General features: G+C 42.7%; 1 protein-coding gene across 5 annotated transcripts in view; it reads left to right on the top strand.

Annotated features, from left to right (window-relative positions):
* TMEM87B (transmembrane protein 87B) overlaps positions 1 to 15,828 on the top strand; it is a 63,219-nt gene that overhangs the window by 25,195 nt on the left and 22,196 nt on the right. For 4 of the 5 annotated variants that reach the window (XM_077959006.1, XM_077959008.1, XM_077959007.1 and 1 more), the window contains 5 exons: positions 1,374 to 1,435; positions 1,652 to 1,835; positions 5,925 to 6,024; positions 9,519 to 9,612; positions 12,139 to 12,209. In XM_077959006.1, coding sequence (XP_077815132.1) covers positions 1,374 to 1,435; positions 1,652 to 1,835; positions 5,925 to 6,024; positions 9,519 to 9,612; positions 12,139 to 12,209 — 511 coding nt within the window. Of the gene's footprint in view, positions 1 to 1,373; positions 1,436 to 1,651; positions 1,836 to 5,924; positions 6,025 to 9,518; positions 9,613 to 12,138; positions 12,210 to 15,621; positions 15,694 to 15,828 lie in introns of all 5 variants that reach the window. The other variant, XM_028832306.2, reaches the window with a different exon arrangement.

Consider the following 15,828-nt stretch of genomic DNA (forward strand, 5'->3'; position numbering starts at 1 on the left):
ATATAAGTGAAAATGTGCAGTATGTCTTTCTGTGCCCGACTCATTTCACTCAGCACGACGTTTTCCAGTTCCATCCATGTTGTTGCAAATGACAGAATTTTCTTCTTTTTAAAGACTGAATAGTATTTCATTGTGTATGTATAGACATTTTGTTCATCCAGTCATCTGTTGATGGACACTTACATTGATTCCATAACTTAGCTGTTGTTCATACTGCTGCAGTGAACATGCGGGTGCAGACAGCTTTTTGACAAACTGATTTTAGATCTTTTGGATAAATAGTAAAGTGGGATTACTGGACTATATGGTAATTCTGTTTTTATTTTCTGAGAACCTTCCATACTGTTTTTTATAATGGCTGTACTAATTGACATTTTCACCAACAGTGTACAAAGCATCCCTTTTCTCCACATCTTCATCAGCACTTACTGTCTTTCATCTTTTTGATAAAAGCCATTCTGACAGGTGTGAAATGATATTAGGGTTTTAATTTGCATTTCTCTAATGACTAGTGATGTTGAGCATTTTTCATATATTAGTATCTGTTGCTCATTGATATGTATTATTTTGAGAAATGTCTATTTAGGTCCCTTGCCTTTTTTTTTTTTTTCCTTGAGACAAGAACTCACTCTGTTGCCCAGGCTGGAGTACAGCGGCGTGATCTTAGCTCACTGCAACCTCCACCTCCCGGGTCCAAGTGATTCTCCTGCCTCAGCTTTTCAAGTAGCTGGGATTACAGGTGCATGCCACCACACCTGGCTAATTTTTCTGTTTTTAGTTGAGACGGGGTTTCACCGTGTTGGTCAGGCTGGTCTCGATCTCCTGACCTCAAGTGATCCACCCACCTTGGCCTCCCAAAGTGCTGGGATTACAGGTGTGAGCTGTCACGCCTGGCCCCTTGCCTGTTCTTTTAACGGAGTTTTTGTTTTCTTGCTATTGAGTTGTTTGAGCTTATATATTTTGGGTATTAACTCCTTGGATATATGGCTTGCAAATTTTATCTCCCAGTCTTAAGTTGTCTATGTCTACTGTTGTTTCCTTTGCTGCAAAGAAGCTTTTTATATTGATGTAATCCCATTTGTCTATTTTTGCTTTTGTTGCCTGTGCTTTTGGGATCAAATCCAAAAAGTCATTGCTCAGACCGGTGTTGTGTAGTGTTCTCCCTATGTTTTCTTCTAGCAGTTTTAGAGTTTCTGGTCTTACAGTGAAGGTATCTTGGCAAGGTTACATAATCAAACAATTACTAATTGTCCAATACCATGTATGTGCTACATTTGTTAGTGTGGTTTGTTATTCTTGGAGCCTTCTGGGAAATGAACTTACATTTAAAGACTTAAGACTGACAATTAACTCTCTCTTCTTCTCTATCCCAGTTTCTCTTTCTATGATTGGGCCTCATGGATATATCTCTGCATCAGATTGGCCCCTAATGATTGTGAGTATTTCTCATCATTTTTTCATGTTTAAAAAATGAATTTTATACCCTGAGAGCTTTGTGGTAGTAATTCCTCAGTAGTTAATGCTTTGACATATCCTCTCTTTCTGGTTCCAGAGTGACTGGAAAATGAAGGGTTGGATACTTGAATGTAGAAGTGCCAGCTTCCAAATGATCCGAAGGCTTAACTGACTAAAATTGCTTCTCTTCCTGCAGTTTTACATGGTGATGTGTATTGTTTATATATTATATGGCATACTCTGGCTGATGTGGTCTGCCTGTTATTGGAAAGACATATTAAGAATCCAGTTCTGGATTGCAGCTGTTATTTTCCTGGGAATGCTTGAAAAAGCAGTTTTTTATAGTGAATACCAAAACATCAGCAACACTGGACTGTCAAGTAAGTTTTTTGACTTTCTGTAAATACAGTATGATCTAAGAGTTCCCCAGCATTTATGAGCAGAGCGGTGGGAGGCCCCCCTCTGAACAGGGGTTTGGAAACAGGCATATTATAGATGAAGAGAAGGAAAGCCAAGAAAAGAATGTCAGAGTAGGCCTCTGATCTGGCCGAGCATGTGTCTTCTCTTCGTTATGTTTTCCTTCTTGCTAACTTTCCCCTCACTTTCCTCCTGGGAAAAATAAAAGTCCCATTTCCTAAGGTTCAACTTGGATTAAAACAGCACAAAGTTCTGGACAGGGAGACTTCAGGTGCTGTCAATCCTTTTAACATATTTCTCCTTCCCCCCACGTCTTCTTTTCCTTCTCCTTCAAAAAAGAAAAGAAAGGAAATTGGCCACAGGGAGTAAAATCAGGGGTGCTGGAATGGATGGTGCCTGCAGCCTCCTTGTGCTCTCCCCACCTCGTTACTCCCGCAGAGATCTTCATATGACCAGTGGAGGCACCATCACAGTTTACAGAGTGGAGTTTGTGAAGCAGGGAGGCCGTACAGCTGGGCATCCTCAGATGTGTGCCCCAGACTTCTAGAAAGTAGATTTCAGGCCAGAGAAGTAGAGGTACAACTCTCCCACCGAACCCTTGGAAAGAGAGTGCTCAAAGGGGTTGAAGGTGCTCAAGAGTGTACTTCTGAGTGACCAGTTACAAATGGTCTTGATGCAGATTTGCAAAGGGCATGATTTTGTCTGTGATTGATTGACTAATTGATTGACAAGGTCTTGATCTGTTGCCCAGTCTGGAGTGCATGGGTACGATTTTGGCTCACTGCAGCCTTGACCTCCAGGCCCAAATGATCTGCCCACCTCAGCCTCTGGAGTAGCTGGCACTATGTATCTGTTACTTATTTAAAAATACTCTAGAGAAAAAATGAATTAGACTATAGATGAAACAAATTTGCCAGAATGTTGCTAATTATTGAAGCTGCATGATGGGTACATGGGAAATCATTATATTGCTTTCTCTCTTTTGGGGAATATTTGACATTTCCCCAGATAAAAAGTTTAAAAGGACAAGTACCAAAGAACAAAGAAAGGGCAGACATCCAGGATGCATATTAGAGATATCGCTACTCTGTATGAAGTTTTTTATGGTGTTTGTGTGCGCGTGCGTGCGTGTGTGCATGCTCTAAACCAGATGATGAAGGAAGGGTAGGTCTGCTGCTTAGAATTGAAGCATTCCGGAATGTAGAGAAGGCAGTTCTGATGCTTTGCTGTCAGTGGTGGTGATCTCTTGTTTGGTGAGGGTAAAGGGTGGCATGCACTTTAATGTGGAGCAGCGAAAACCTGAGATCCATGAAGAGATGAGAGGCCATCTGCCTCTCATTCCTCAGGGAATCTAGGCTGTCCAAGATGGCACTGGAGGGCTTGGAAGAGATACCCAGACCGCTGTCAAGGTCTTTGAGGAGTCCCGTCCAATAGGAGAGGTGAGCAGGAACTGAGGTCCTTTCTGATTTTCCCAGGTGGGAATTCTGGGACAGGGGCTTTATTGCCCAGCATTGATCTTGAAGCATCAAATTTAGAAAAATCATTAGAAGGATGAGAAGCATTGATTGTTAGGACCCGACATGGGTACATTAAGAATAGATCATGTCAGACTCATTTTTTTTGTTTTGGGATGCTAGATTGACAGTTAGGAAGATGTAGTAAACTTAGTATAGCTGACTTCTTCAAGGCATTTGACAAGGCCTCTTGTTTCTTATGGACAAGATGAGCTGAAAACTGGTGGTGCAGCCATGTCTAAAGAGTTCATGGAAGTAATCACTGGTCAGCCTAGACCTGTGCTGTTTTCTGTGGTAGCCACAAGCCACATGTGGGTACTGAAGTAAAATTAAATTACATTAAAAATTAAGTTCCTCAGTTATTCTAGCTGCATCTCAAGTGCTCAGTAACCACAGGTGACAAGTGACTGCTGTATTGGACAGCACAGAGATAGACCACTTCCATCATTGCAAAAAGGTCTGTGGGACAGCACCGGTCTGGAACAATGGTTCTCATCCCTAGTTTTGCATCAGCATCACTTGAAGAACTTTAAAATGGTACCAGTGCCAGAGATTCTGATTAGGGCAGACCTAGGAATTGGGGCTGTGTAGAGGCTTCCAGGTGATTCTAATATGCATCTAGGATTGAGAACCATTGAGCTAGGAGGCTTCGAATGGTGTCTCTCTCAGATTTTAGACCTTGTTGCTGGTTTATTCTTGTTGCGAATCTGTTGGTTTGTTCAACTAACATTTATTGTGTGACTATGTAGACAGCATTCTCTTAAATTTTGTGGATGATGTGAGGCCGGCCAGGGTCGTAAATACTTAGGGGCATATGGCCGGGCGCGGTGGCTCAAGCCTGTAATCCCAGCACTTTGGGAGGCTGAGACGGGCGGATCACGAGGTCAGGAGATCGAGACCATCCTGGCTAATACAGTGAAACCCCGTCTCTACTAAAAAATACAAAAAAAAAAAAAACCTGCTGGGCAAGGTGGCGGGCGTCTATAGTCCCAGCTACTCGGGAGGCTGAGGCAGGAGAATGGCGTAAACCCGGGAGGCGGAGCTTGCAGTGAGCTGAGATCCGGCCACTGCAGTCCAGCCTGGGCAACAGAGCCAGACTTTGTCTCAAAAAAATAAATAAATAAATAAAAATACTTAGGGGCATAGAGAATCATTTTAGATAGACCTTTTTCACTTGAAGATACATGATGAGAGGCAAGAGAGTTGACATGATGAATAGAAAGGTGAAATTTAATGGGTAAGATCTTGAACTTAGGTTTAGAGTACAGCTTGCAAAAATACCAATGGAAAAGTTTTAAAAAGAGTTTAAAAGTTGAAGCTGATGAAAAGCAAACTCAACATAGGCAATAATAGGGTGGTTGCCTCCCAGAAGCTCCCACAACCTTAGATTGCAGCAGAAGCCTGGAAGGAGTTGAGAATCTTGCTGTACAGGTCACACTGTACCAGAAAGGTTGTAGTCACATTACCTCAAGAGGAGTATAGACAGCCTATGGAGGCATTGACAGCACACTCATCCCTCAACATTTGTGATCATAAACCCCTTCTTCACATTCTGCACTCTTTTGCAGAGCTCATCCATTGTTTTCCTCCTGAAGCTTTCTCTCCCGTGGAGCTCTCTATCCTGAGCTACAGACATAGTTTACCAATCCCTCCTTTGTTCCTTTGTTTATTGTTGTTGACTTCCCACGGCCCTTAACATCGAGTCCAGACTCCATGACAGGGGCTCCAAACTGCACGACTGGTCCCTGCCTTTATGACCAGCCTCTTTTCTTGACATCTACCATTACACTGTCTGCTGCAGGCATAATGAACTTACTTCTTGCAACATAGTTTGGTTTTCCTCTTTTCTTCTCTCTGCCTTTGCACGTGCCGTGTTCTTTGCTTTGTCATCCCCCACCCCCCACAACTTAACTCCTACTTAGCCTTCAAGTTCTGATTTAGATGTCATTTTTTTCTGAGTTTTTCGGGACCCAATTCTAGCTCCCCCAGGTGTAGATGAGACTGGCCTTCTTCCAAGTCTGGAGGGATGCTGTGTTACCTCTAGCTCTTACCACACTGAGTTCTATTTACTTAGCCTAACCGGAGTACAAGCTCCATGAAGGCAAGGATCCAGATGTCTTTTTCACTATTACAGCCACACAGTAGGAGCATATCAGTACATTTTAAATGAATACACGAGGAGGAGATCCTGGAGAAAAGAGAACTCTAGAGGACGTTATGGTTTTTACATATTTACGGGACAAGAAGAGAGTTCTGTAAAGAACAAGAACAGAGGGAAGCTCAGGGAGACAGTGTTCAGGCTGATACAAGAAAGCCGTGCCCAGTGGAGCTGATAAGATAGAAAGGGAGTGAATTCTTTAGGAGAGTGTGAATCTTTCACTGAAGTTTTCAAGCATCAGTTGGATACGATAACTTTTAAATCAAATGTGGCTGATTAGTCTGAAGTCCGAATGTAGTTATACCCAGGACATGTTGTTGAGAATCGTGGTTGGCAGGCTTCCAGATGTACACGAAGTGAATTATTTTTTTCTTCCTCAGCCCAAGGCTTATTGATATGTGCGGAGCTGATTTCTGCGATGAAGAGGACGCTGGCTCGCCTGCTCGTGATCATCGTGAGCCTGGGCTATGGCATTGTGAAGTAAGTACGGGAGTGTGGAGAGGTGCTGGGTCCCAGCCCAGTGATTCAGTCCGTCTACATCATGACCTTTGTGAAAATGGAACTTCTAAGTATTGTAGTACAAATCCCTTCGGGAAAAATCTACAAGAACACATTTTTAAAAGATTTCCACATACTTGCTATTTTATGTTATCTTCCAATAAAGACCCTGAATTTGTATTTCGATAACTTTATATAGTTAGATGAATAAATAATCAACTTTAAGGATAATGGAAAATCTGAAGTGACTCAAACCATTTTCCAACCCTTTTCTGTTTTTTAGATGGTACCATTAAGTTTTTATGGTCCTGTTTGAGTGTTGGAAGAGAGTGGATTAAACACTGAGTCAGCAGAACTTCTGACTGAAACCCGTCTGTCCCTCTCCGGCGGGTTTTTTCCGCCTCTCACCTGTGAATCACTGGGCACAACTATGGGAGAACTTGATTTCTATCCTTGTTGCGTTTTTCAGACCTTTCTTCCTGCTTCTTTCCTAAAACCCTGATTCCCAGAAGCTCACTCTTCAGGCTGGATCACCTGCTGCATCTTACTGTGGTTACTGTGAGCTTCCAGACCCTCCCTCATCCCTCAGCTCTGTGGGCACCGGCTTCACAGGTGTCGTCCTCAGCATTTCATCTGTCAGAAGGCCCTGGGGTCCCAGGAGCCACGTGGATGACGCTTTAAGTAACCTGCTCTCACCTCCCCACCTCTCCTGCTCTTGTTTGTCACCACGTTTCAGCTACTGATTCCCAGTATCATTTTCTAGACTTTATTATATGTATAACTGCACCCTCTTCAAAATCTCAATTTTAAGCAATCCACTTTTCAACTGTCACCTTCTCTGTTTCCTGTTACTTTCTCTAACATGTCAGCTTCAGTCTTTTTTGACTGTACTTTGGCCTCCAGCCTTTTGACCCTGGCACCTTCCGTTGTCCCTCCCCATCTTGTATCATTACCTTCTTCCTTTTGCTTGGATTCCCTGGTCCAGTAGGACACTGACACCCAAAGATCCCTTTCTCTTTGTCAGCCTTCTTGACAAAACTCCAGCCTTGCTAAGTCCAGCTTTCCTTCTGCCTCAGGCTCCCACCTGAGCAGGGGAATTTGCCCAAAAAGAGCCCTGGACCACACTGAGGGGGCCCACTTGCCATCGTGACCATAAACTTCACGTGTGCCCTCAGTGCTGCTGGCAGTTGTACTAAATCCCCTTGCCACTATTTTCTCACTCTCCTGTCTGCGGAAGACCATTTTACCCCTTCTCTCTCAGACCTCTCAGACTCTACCCTCCTCTCAGCTGACCTTAGGTTTTTTTCACTGAGGAAGTAGAAGCCATCAGAGGGGAATTCCACCGCATCTGTGCCCCCAGCCGTTGTCGTTTCCCCCACATCTGGACCGCAGCTACCACCTTCCTCTTCTTGATAGTCACGGGCCGCCCCTGCCTTGTGCCCACTCAGCTGTGAGGGAAACTGTCCTAGTGCTCTGTTTCGTTTTTTCTTGCATCATCCGCTTTCCTCTCTGGTGGGTCACCCCCGTCAACATCTCGTTATTTCTACCATTTTTTTAAAGTGAAGCCCTCCCTCCACCCCACATGGGCCTCTCCTCCGCTTCTGCCTCATTCACCTTTCCCCTGTGTGGCATAATTTCTCACATGAGTAGTCTGTACCTCAGCCTCCCCAGTATTGCTCTATTGAGACTGCTCTTGTCAAGGCCATCATGACCTTCCCCTGCTGTATCACATGGCCCCGCTCAGCCCTCGTCCAGCTGTCCCGTGAGCAGCTTTAGTTAAGGAGTGCCAGCTTTGCCTGGTTTCCGGGAGCTCATCTTCTATCCCCTCACATCACTGGCTACTGCTCCCCAGCCTCCTCTGCTGCAGCCTCCTGTGTTCCTGAGCTCCGGCCCTCGGGTGCCCAGGCTCAGGCCTCTGCTCTGTGACTCGCACCCCTAGGCTCTCCTCCTGTGTGTGTGCCCATTTGCTTGTGAGCTGGGAGTTGGGGAGTTAGCAGGATTTTAGCCTGGAAGCCTTTATCCCCCTGAATTTTTACTGGAGATTCTTTCTCAAATGCTTTTGTGTTCTTAGTACAGTGTAAGAAATGAAGGCGTTTTGTTGAGGAATCTTGCAGTACCTTTCACAGCTCTGGTTATGAACATCAGATACCAACAGGTGCAGTGTTGTTACTGTGAAAGGAATAGAAGATTAAATGAATGAGTATAGACACAAACCCTTTTTAAATGAATCCCTTCCCTGTTAGCTTGCTTGGCTCAACTCATAACATGAGAGCAGTAACAGTTCTCGTTATTTGGAGGTTCTGGTTAGTTGGTTATAATGAATCAGAATTTAGATTCCTTAGATTAGGTAAGTAGTCTTAAATATGAGCTATGACCATTAATTTATTTTTTTACTTATATTTTGTTTTGAAATGACTATCTTAAATATTTTTCTTAAACCAGTTTTTTTCTTCTAATTACTCTGAGAGGGGGGTTTTGAGCAGCCTAAAATGTATGTGCAATAAATTCTGATTTGCAAATATCATGAAATTATTCTATTTTAAATTATTAATTGCAAAACCCACCATCTTTGTATTTTCCCAACTCATTTATATTTTGAAAGAGCCGAAAATGTATTTTTTAAATTTTTTTTTATTTTTTGGAGACAAAGTCTCACTCTGTCGCTCAGGCTGGAGTGCAGTGGTGTGATCTTGGCTCACTGCAACCTCTGCCTCCCAAGTTCAAGCGATTCTCGTGCCTCAGCCTCCCGAGTAGGAGCCACCACCCCTGGCTAATTTTTTGTATTTTTAGTAGAGACGGGGTTTCACCATGTTGGCCAGTTTGGTCTCAAACTCCTGAGCTCAAGTGATCTGTGTACCTTGGCCCCCCAAGGTGCCAGGATTATAGGCATGAGCCACTGTGCCTGGCCCAAAAATGTTATTTTAACTCTTTCAGTTTAAGGAATGAAAATTAAATTCTGTTAGCACTCCTGTTTTGGTTGAGGGCCGGTGATCAGAAAGGAGGTCATGGAGTTCCGTCTCCTCATGTCTTGCTCTTTCTCTGCCCAAGTCATGAGATAAGTGAATTATCTCTGAAAAGACAGACCTCGGGAAGAATTAAGTTAGACTCTCTGCCAGTGGCACTTAGAAGTTGGCATTTACCTTCCTAGATTTCATCAAACCTACTCTTCCATTCTACAGAAACAGTACCTGAATTATATTCATTCCATTGCTTGAATTTCAGCAGCAAAATCCTCTGGCACCTTTGTGGCCTGCAAATATTGCTTCACAGGCATCGGTATAGCTTCAGGTCCTAGAGAAAGAGACCCTTTGTTCCTGGGCCTGTTTCCTAAAACAGAGTACCTCAGAGCTGGGAACAGAGTGATGTGATTAGATAGTGACTTCCTGGTGGTGGAAATGGTGCCGGTTTCTGTATTCAGGTGCATTTTACTCACCCATGCTTTTTCTTCTTTCTCTGTTTCCTCTTCCTGATTCCAGGCCTCGTTTGGGAACAGTCATGCACCGGGTGATCGGATTGGGGCTTCTCTACTTGATCTTTGCAGCTGTTGAAGGCGTGATGAGAGTCATTGGGGTAAAAACTACATAATTCTACCACCCCTTTTTGTTACTGCTGTGAAATGTGGTCTTACTTTGTATTTCCTGAGATGAATTTTTAGATAGAAACTTGTGAAAAAGGCCCAATTTGAACTTTTCTTCTATGGAATGTTTCCCTTTTAAAATACTTCCTGAAAGGCAAAGGCTAGCCAGAGTGCTTCTTAAAATGATATGACTGATTGCGAAGGCACCGCTTGATATCATCGCAGGTATCAGTCCCAGCCCAGAAATGTTCATGGTTATTCCTCATAGAGAACATGTGTCTTTGTCATTATGCAGCTGGTATACCTTAATGTCATTCTTAACCCTGGATTTTAAAATGTATCCAGTGAACAGAAAGTTAATTACACCCTTCAGGTATACATACAGTACATTTCATCACTCTTTTAAGTCTCATGTGTTTATTCATTTTCTCTGACTCTTGGGGACTAGCTATTTTGAGGATTCCATAGACCCCGCCATTGAAAGAGCCAAGAGGAAGTGATGTTCAAGGGGAAGATGACCCTGGATGTGGGCAGCAGCACTTTAGTCTCTAGAGAAGTGTCAGTATTTATGTCTGCAAAGACCCCTAGATTTCTAGCTTCAGTTTTTTTACTTTTATTTTGTGCGGTTTTTTGTTTGGTTGTTTGATTGGTTGGTTGGTTGGTTGGTTGGTTGGTTGGTTGGTTGGTTTTGGAGACAGGGTCTTGCTCTGTTGCCCAGGCTGGGGTGCAGTGATGCAGTGGCATGATCATGGCTCACTGCAGCCTCCAGCTCCTAGGCTTAAGCAATCCTCCCACCTCAGCCTCCTGAGTAGCTGGGACTACAGGTGCAGGCCACCACACCCAGCTAATTTTTGTATTTTTTGTAGAGACAGGATCTCACTATGTTGCCCAAGCTGGTCTTGAGTTCCTGGCTGGCCTCAAGTGATCCTCTTTTTTTTTTTTTTTTTTTTTTCTTTTTTTTTTTTTTTTTTGAGACGGAGTCTCACGCTGTTGCCCAGGCTGGAGTGCAGTAGCTGGGACTACAGGCGCCCGCCACCGCGCCCGGCTAATTTTTTGTATTTTTAGTAGAGACGGGGTTTCACTGTGGTCTCGATCTCCTGACCTTGTGATCCGCCCACCTCGGCCTCCCAAAGTGCTGGGATTACAGGCTTGAGCCACCGCGCCCGGCCAAGTGATCCTCTTACCTCAGCCTCCCAAAGTATTGGGATTACAGATGTGAGTTACCATGCATGGTTGCTTCAGTTTTTTGAATAAATGATTGAGGACTGAGTGATTAAGAAGCTTATTATGTCTTACCTAATCCAAAGACCTTTGTCATTTTACCTAAAATATCTTTTGGATTAGCTGTATAAATCAGATCATAAATATTTATCCAGTAATGCTAAAAAGCCCCATTCTTCTCCCTGTTGTCTTTGATACACCCGTATTCAGTGTTAGATGCTCTTTTAGTCTTTGAGTATATTTATTTTCACCTTTGTATAATCATGAAGAACTCCGCATTCATATAATAATAATAAATAAATATTTGCCAGAAAGAAATAGAAAAGATAAATATCCCACATGTAAATACGCTATATATATTGTATTCCTTTAAAATTGTACATAGCTTGGCGGCACACGCCTGTAATCCTAGCTACTTAGGAGGCTGAAGCAGGAGAATGGCTTGAACCTGGGAGGCAGAGGTTGCAGTGAGCTGAGATCGCGCCATTGCACTCCAGCCTGGGCGACAAGTACAAAACTCTGACTCAAAAGAAAAAAAAAAAAAAATTTACATAGCCAACATCTTAGTGACTTTTAAATATGACTAGTCAGAGTAAATGTCTAACATGGATCCCCCCTTCCCTTTTTTTGTGTCCCTTCACAACACAGTCAGAAAAGATCAGGAGTTCATTTCATTAATAGCCCTGGCTGTCGGTTTGGTATGGAGGAGAGAGATTGAAATGGCTGGTGTTAGTGAGGTTGGGGACATGATGCTTTTTTTTTTTTTTTTTTTTTTTTTTTTTTTTTTTTTTGAGACGGAGTCTCACGCTGTTGCCCAGGCTGGAGTGCAGTGGCGCGATCTCGGCTCACTGCAAGCTCCGCCTCCCGGGTTCCCGCCATTCTCCTGCCTCAGCCTCCTGAGTAGCTGGGACTACAGGCGCCCGCCACTGCACCCGGCTAATTTTTTGTATTTTTAGTAGAGACGGGGTTTCACTGTGGTCTCGATCTCCTGACCTTGTGATCCGCCCGCCTCGGCCTCCCAAAGTGCTGGGATTACAGGCTTGAGCCCATGATGCTTTTTATTTGCCATTACGTAATACTGTTTTATGTTGCTATCATCACATAAATTAGCAATTGTTGCTATCAAAAAACAGGTCATTTCCATGTGCTTAAACACAATCCTCTTAGGAAATTAAATCTTTTATGTGGCTTTGTAAATCCAAGAGATAAGCTAAATTATTTTTCTTCATCAAATGATAATTGCTACAGTGCAGTGAAACTGTTACATTCAGATTTCTTCCCCTATTTTTATCTTTCAGGGTTCTAACCATTTAGCTGTTGTTCTTGATGACATTATTTTAGCAGTTATTGACTCCATTTTTGTGTGGTTCATATCCTTTACTGTGTCCTTCAAAATAGTTTTTTCTATCATTAAAATCAGATTACATGTAATTTGTAATAACGATAGAAAGAAATACAGTTATGCATTTTTGTTACCTTAATACGAGGGTTCACTTGAAGGCAAAAAAGTAGCAACTCCCCAAACAAGGAATATCTTTATCTTTTCTCTATAGTTTAGCATACAATTAGTGCTTATTCTCAGTATGTGCCCCATACTGACGAGGCATAGGTGAAAAAGATGTCCCCAAATTTAAGGAATTCACAGTCTTGTAGGGGAGACAGATACATAACTAGCATCAATATAGCAGTAGTAGTTGCCGTCTTAGAGAGGTGCTGTGCCAACGGGGGAAGAGAGAAGTTAATGCTGGCATAAAAATCAGGAAAGACTTAACAGAGATGGCAGCATTTAAATTGAGACTGGGAAGACAAGTAGGGGTTTACAATTAATAAGAAGGTAATTAGGGAAGAGGTATTCTAGGAAGAATGGAGGGGAGCAAATAGTTGAAGCAGGGAAACAGGGGGGACAGTGGCAGAATGTCCAGGGAAGCCTGCCTCTGGGTGGATGTGCGTGGGAGAGCCTTGGCAGGTGGTTCAGGGAAGGGTGGCAGGGCACGCTCAAGAGCTGAGTGCCTTCCGGAGGCAGGGGCTGGAGAGGAATTGAAGCTGCACAGGTGAGTAATGTGATGAAACCTGTGTCAGTGAGAACTCTGGTGACAGAAGAAGATGACGCGGAAAAGGAGAGTCTAGAGGCAGGAAGGTGAGTCAGTATTCCTTTGCCTTTGCAGTGGTCCGAAGAAGCGATGGTGAGGGTCAGAAGTAGGGTAGGGGATATGGGAAGAAGAGCCCACGTGATAGACTTGCTGGAAATGGGTGGAAGAAGCAGGTTCAGAGAAGGTTTGGGGCTGCAGCCATATTGCAGGAGAAGTTTTAGAGGCAGTAGGGACTGGATCCTCGAGGGTCTTCTCTGATTCGATGACTCAAGTTGAGTCTGGGGAATCCCCATTGCTTTTTTCTCCTTGGGGGCACTTGTGGAAATGGGAGGAATTCAAGAGAAAATGTGACTGACCAGAGTGGAATGTCAGGGTTATGCATATCCCAGAACATTCTTTGGACCTGTTTCTATTATATTTATGTCCTCTTTGAAATGCTTTCCTGTTAGATAGGTTTCATTTTTTGCCAAGTTCTTTGTTTCTACTGTTTTTGATTCTTATGTCTTTTAGCTTTTTGACATCAGTTTTTTTAAAAACTTGTTTTTCTTGTATCTTTTCCCATTTTCTCATCTATGTGTCTCATAGGAAGGGCCAGAGGGCTTGGATCTCATCACTATGCCCTAGAAGGAAGGTCTCCCGTTTTTCAGGTGTGCTAGCAAATGTAGCACTCCTCATGGGCTTTTCTGAGCCCCTTGTGGGTTGTTTTCTAAGCCAGGTCTACCTATTCTTTAAATTCCCTGTTTGTGAATTCTCAATATGCTTCCAACTTAAAAAGCCTATGAAGAGTGCTACAAACCAAAAATTTCTAATTCATTATCCTTACTCGTCAAAGCAGTGATTCTGAACCTTGTTTGGGTACTAGGATCAGACATGCTTTGGAAAATCTGCTAACAGCTGTGGAGCCTCTCTCCGCAGAACACAGACACACACGAGGAGCTCTGCATATGACAGGGCAGTTAAAGACCCCCAAATTATATCTGTGGACATCTTAGGAGTCTGAGGAGCCTACTTAGGGAATGATAACTGATTTAAAGAGTTGTTTCCGACTGAACTTGTTTAAAAAAGCATATTCTATTTTGTTCAGAGCTACTAGTTTAGAATCCAAGTTTGTTGAATAAAATTATAGTTAAATAAATCTGATTTTCTCAGAAAGTGATATAAATATCTTCCTCTGGTGTCATTTTCATATTTTCTGTATTAAAAAAATTAAAGACATTCATTTGCTAAAACTGTGATGTCTGTTCCTCAGTTCTACATGTGAGCAGTGTTCCAGTGGTAAGAATAATCACCACAAAGGCTGTAGGTCCTACAGGACCGCTTGTTAGGGGGGCCCTCCTGCCTTGAGAACGGGCAGGAGGTATCAACATACCTTGCGTTGGGACAGGCAGAATTACAGTGGAGATGAACCTGCCTGTTGGCCTCAGATTATCTTTAGACCTTAGTGTCTTATTTTCTGGCATTGTGTGTTTAGAAAATGAGCTGATGATATCTGTTCAATTTAGAATTGTCTTGTTTCTAAAAGCTGTGTATGCTTGGAACGTTAACAAGTTAGGCAGTATGGTCCTTCATTCAATTAATTAAGCTGCAGACTGTGTTTTTCTAAAAACTATCTTTTCTGACAATTTATAGATACTTATTTCAAAGATTTCTTGTTCTTTTTTTTTTTTTTTTTTAAACGGAGTCTCGCTCTGTCGCCAGGTTGGAGTGCAGTGGTGCAATCTCGACTCACTGCAACCTTCACCTCCCAGGTTCAAGCGATTCTCCTGCTTCAGCCTCCTGAGTAGCTGGGACTACAGGCGCATGCCACCGCGCCCAGCTAATGTTTTGTATTTTTAGTAGAGATGGGTTTTCACCATGTTGGCCAGGATGGTCTTGATCTCTTGATCTCATGATCCTCCTGCCTCAGCCTCCCAAAGTGCTGGGATTACAGGCATGAGCCACCGTGCCCTGCCAATTTCTTGTTCTTAACCATCCACAAGGTAGTTCATTGGGAAAAACACTCAGTAATGCAGCTTGGCAGAAAATTCCAAAGAAAAGCAGCTCTAACGGTTCTAATCCATCTGGATTTGAGTGAGGGTAATTTATTACCTTTATGGACACCACTGACTTTCACATATTCCAGTATCTGATTAGCCAGATTGGGGTAGCAAAATAAGGAAAACAGATGAAAGACTTAGTTTGCTTAATTGTGAATATTTGTAATGAAAATGTTTCAAGAAATAGTCAAATCTAGAATGTAAAAGATCTTGTTTAGTGTTTCATGGTGAGACAAGGGAAGTCTAGTATCTATTTCTGCATAAGCCTGAATTTGTGAAGTTTGCTTTCAGATTGCTGTTTGGTAATTTTTAATCACTAAAATGAAACGTCTGCTTTCTGTATACAGAAAGATAGCAGATTTCCTAAATGATATAAATGACAAGGAAAAAAAGCAGAACTAAATACATATACAATTGAGTGCTTTGGAAAATGACCCTGCTTCCTTTGATTTTGATGACCTTAATATACCCAATCCTCTAAGAATCTAATTCTGAAGTCATAGGAAAAAAAATGGGCTGAAAAATTCAAAAGCCATAGCCTTAGCCTTTCTCCTGTGGCCCTTCCTCCCCTTTGTTTTCTTCTTGTTTCTCTTTTCTTTTCTTTTGTTTTCTTTTTTTTTTTTTCTTTTTTTCTTTTTTTCCTGTTTTGCTGCAGGCACGTGATTCTGATCTTGTTCTTCTGGCCAGCCTCCCCCTCTCTCTCCTTGACTCTGGCTCGTGCTGGTGGATATCCTTTTCCTACCACAGCAGCGCGCTCTCACTTCAAAATCAGAAGGGCTATTTGCTTTCATGACTACTTTCCTTCCATGGTAGGAATATTTACACTTTCCCTAAATTTAACAGTGTCTTGGTAAGTGGAGGC

This window comes from Macaca mulatta, chromosome 13 (genome assembly GCF_049350105.2).
Source record: "Macaca mulatta isolate MMU2019108-1 chromosome 13, T2T-MMU8v2.0, whole genome shotgun sequence".
Taxonomy (NCBI): Eukaryota; Metazoa; Chordata; class Mammalia; order Primates; family Cercopithecidae; genus Macaca; species Macaca mulatta.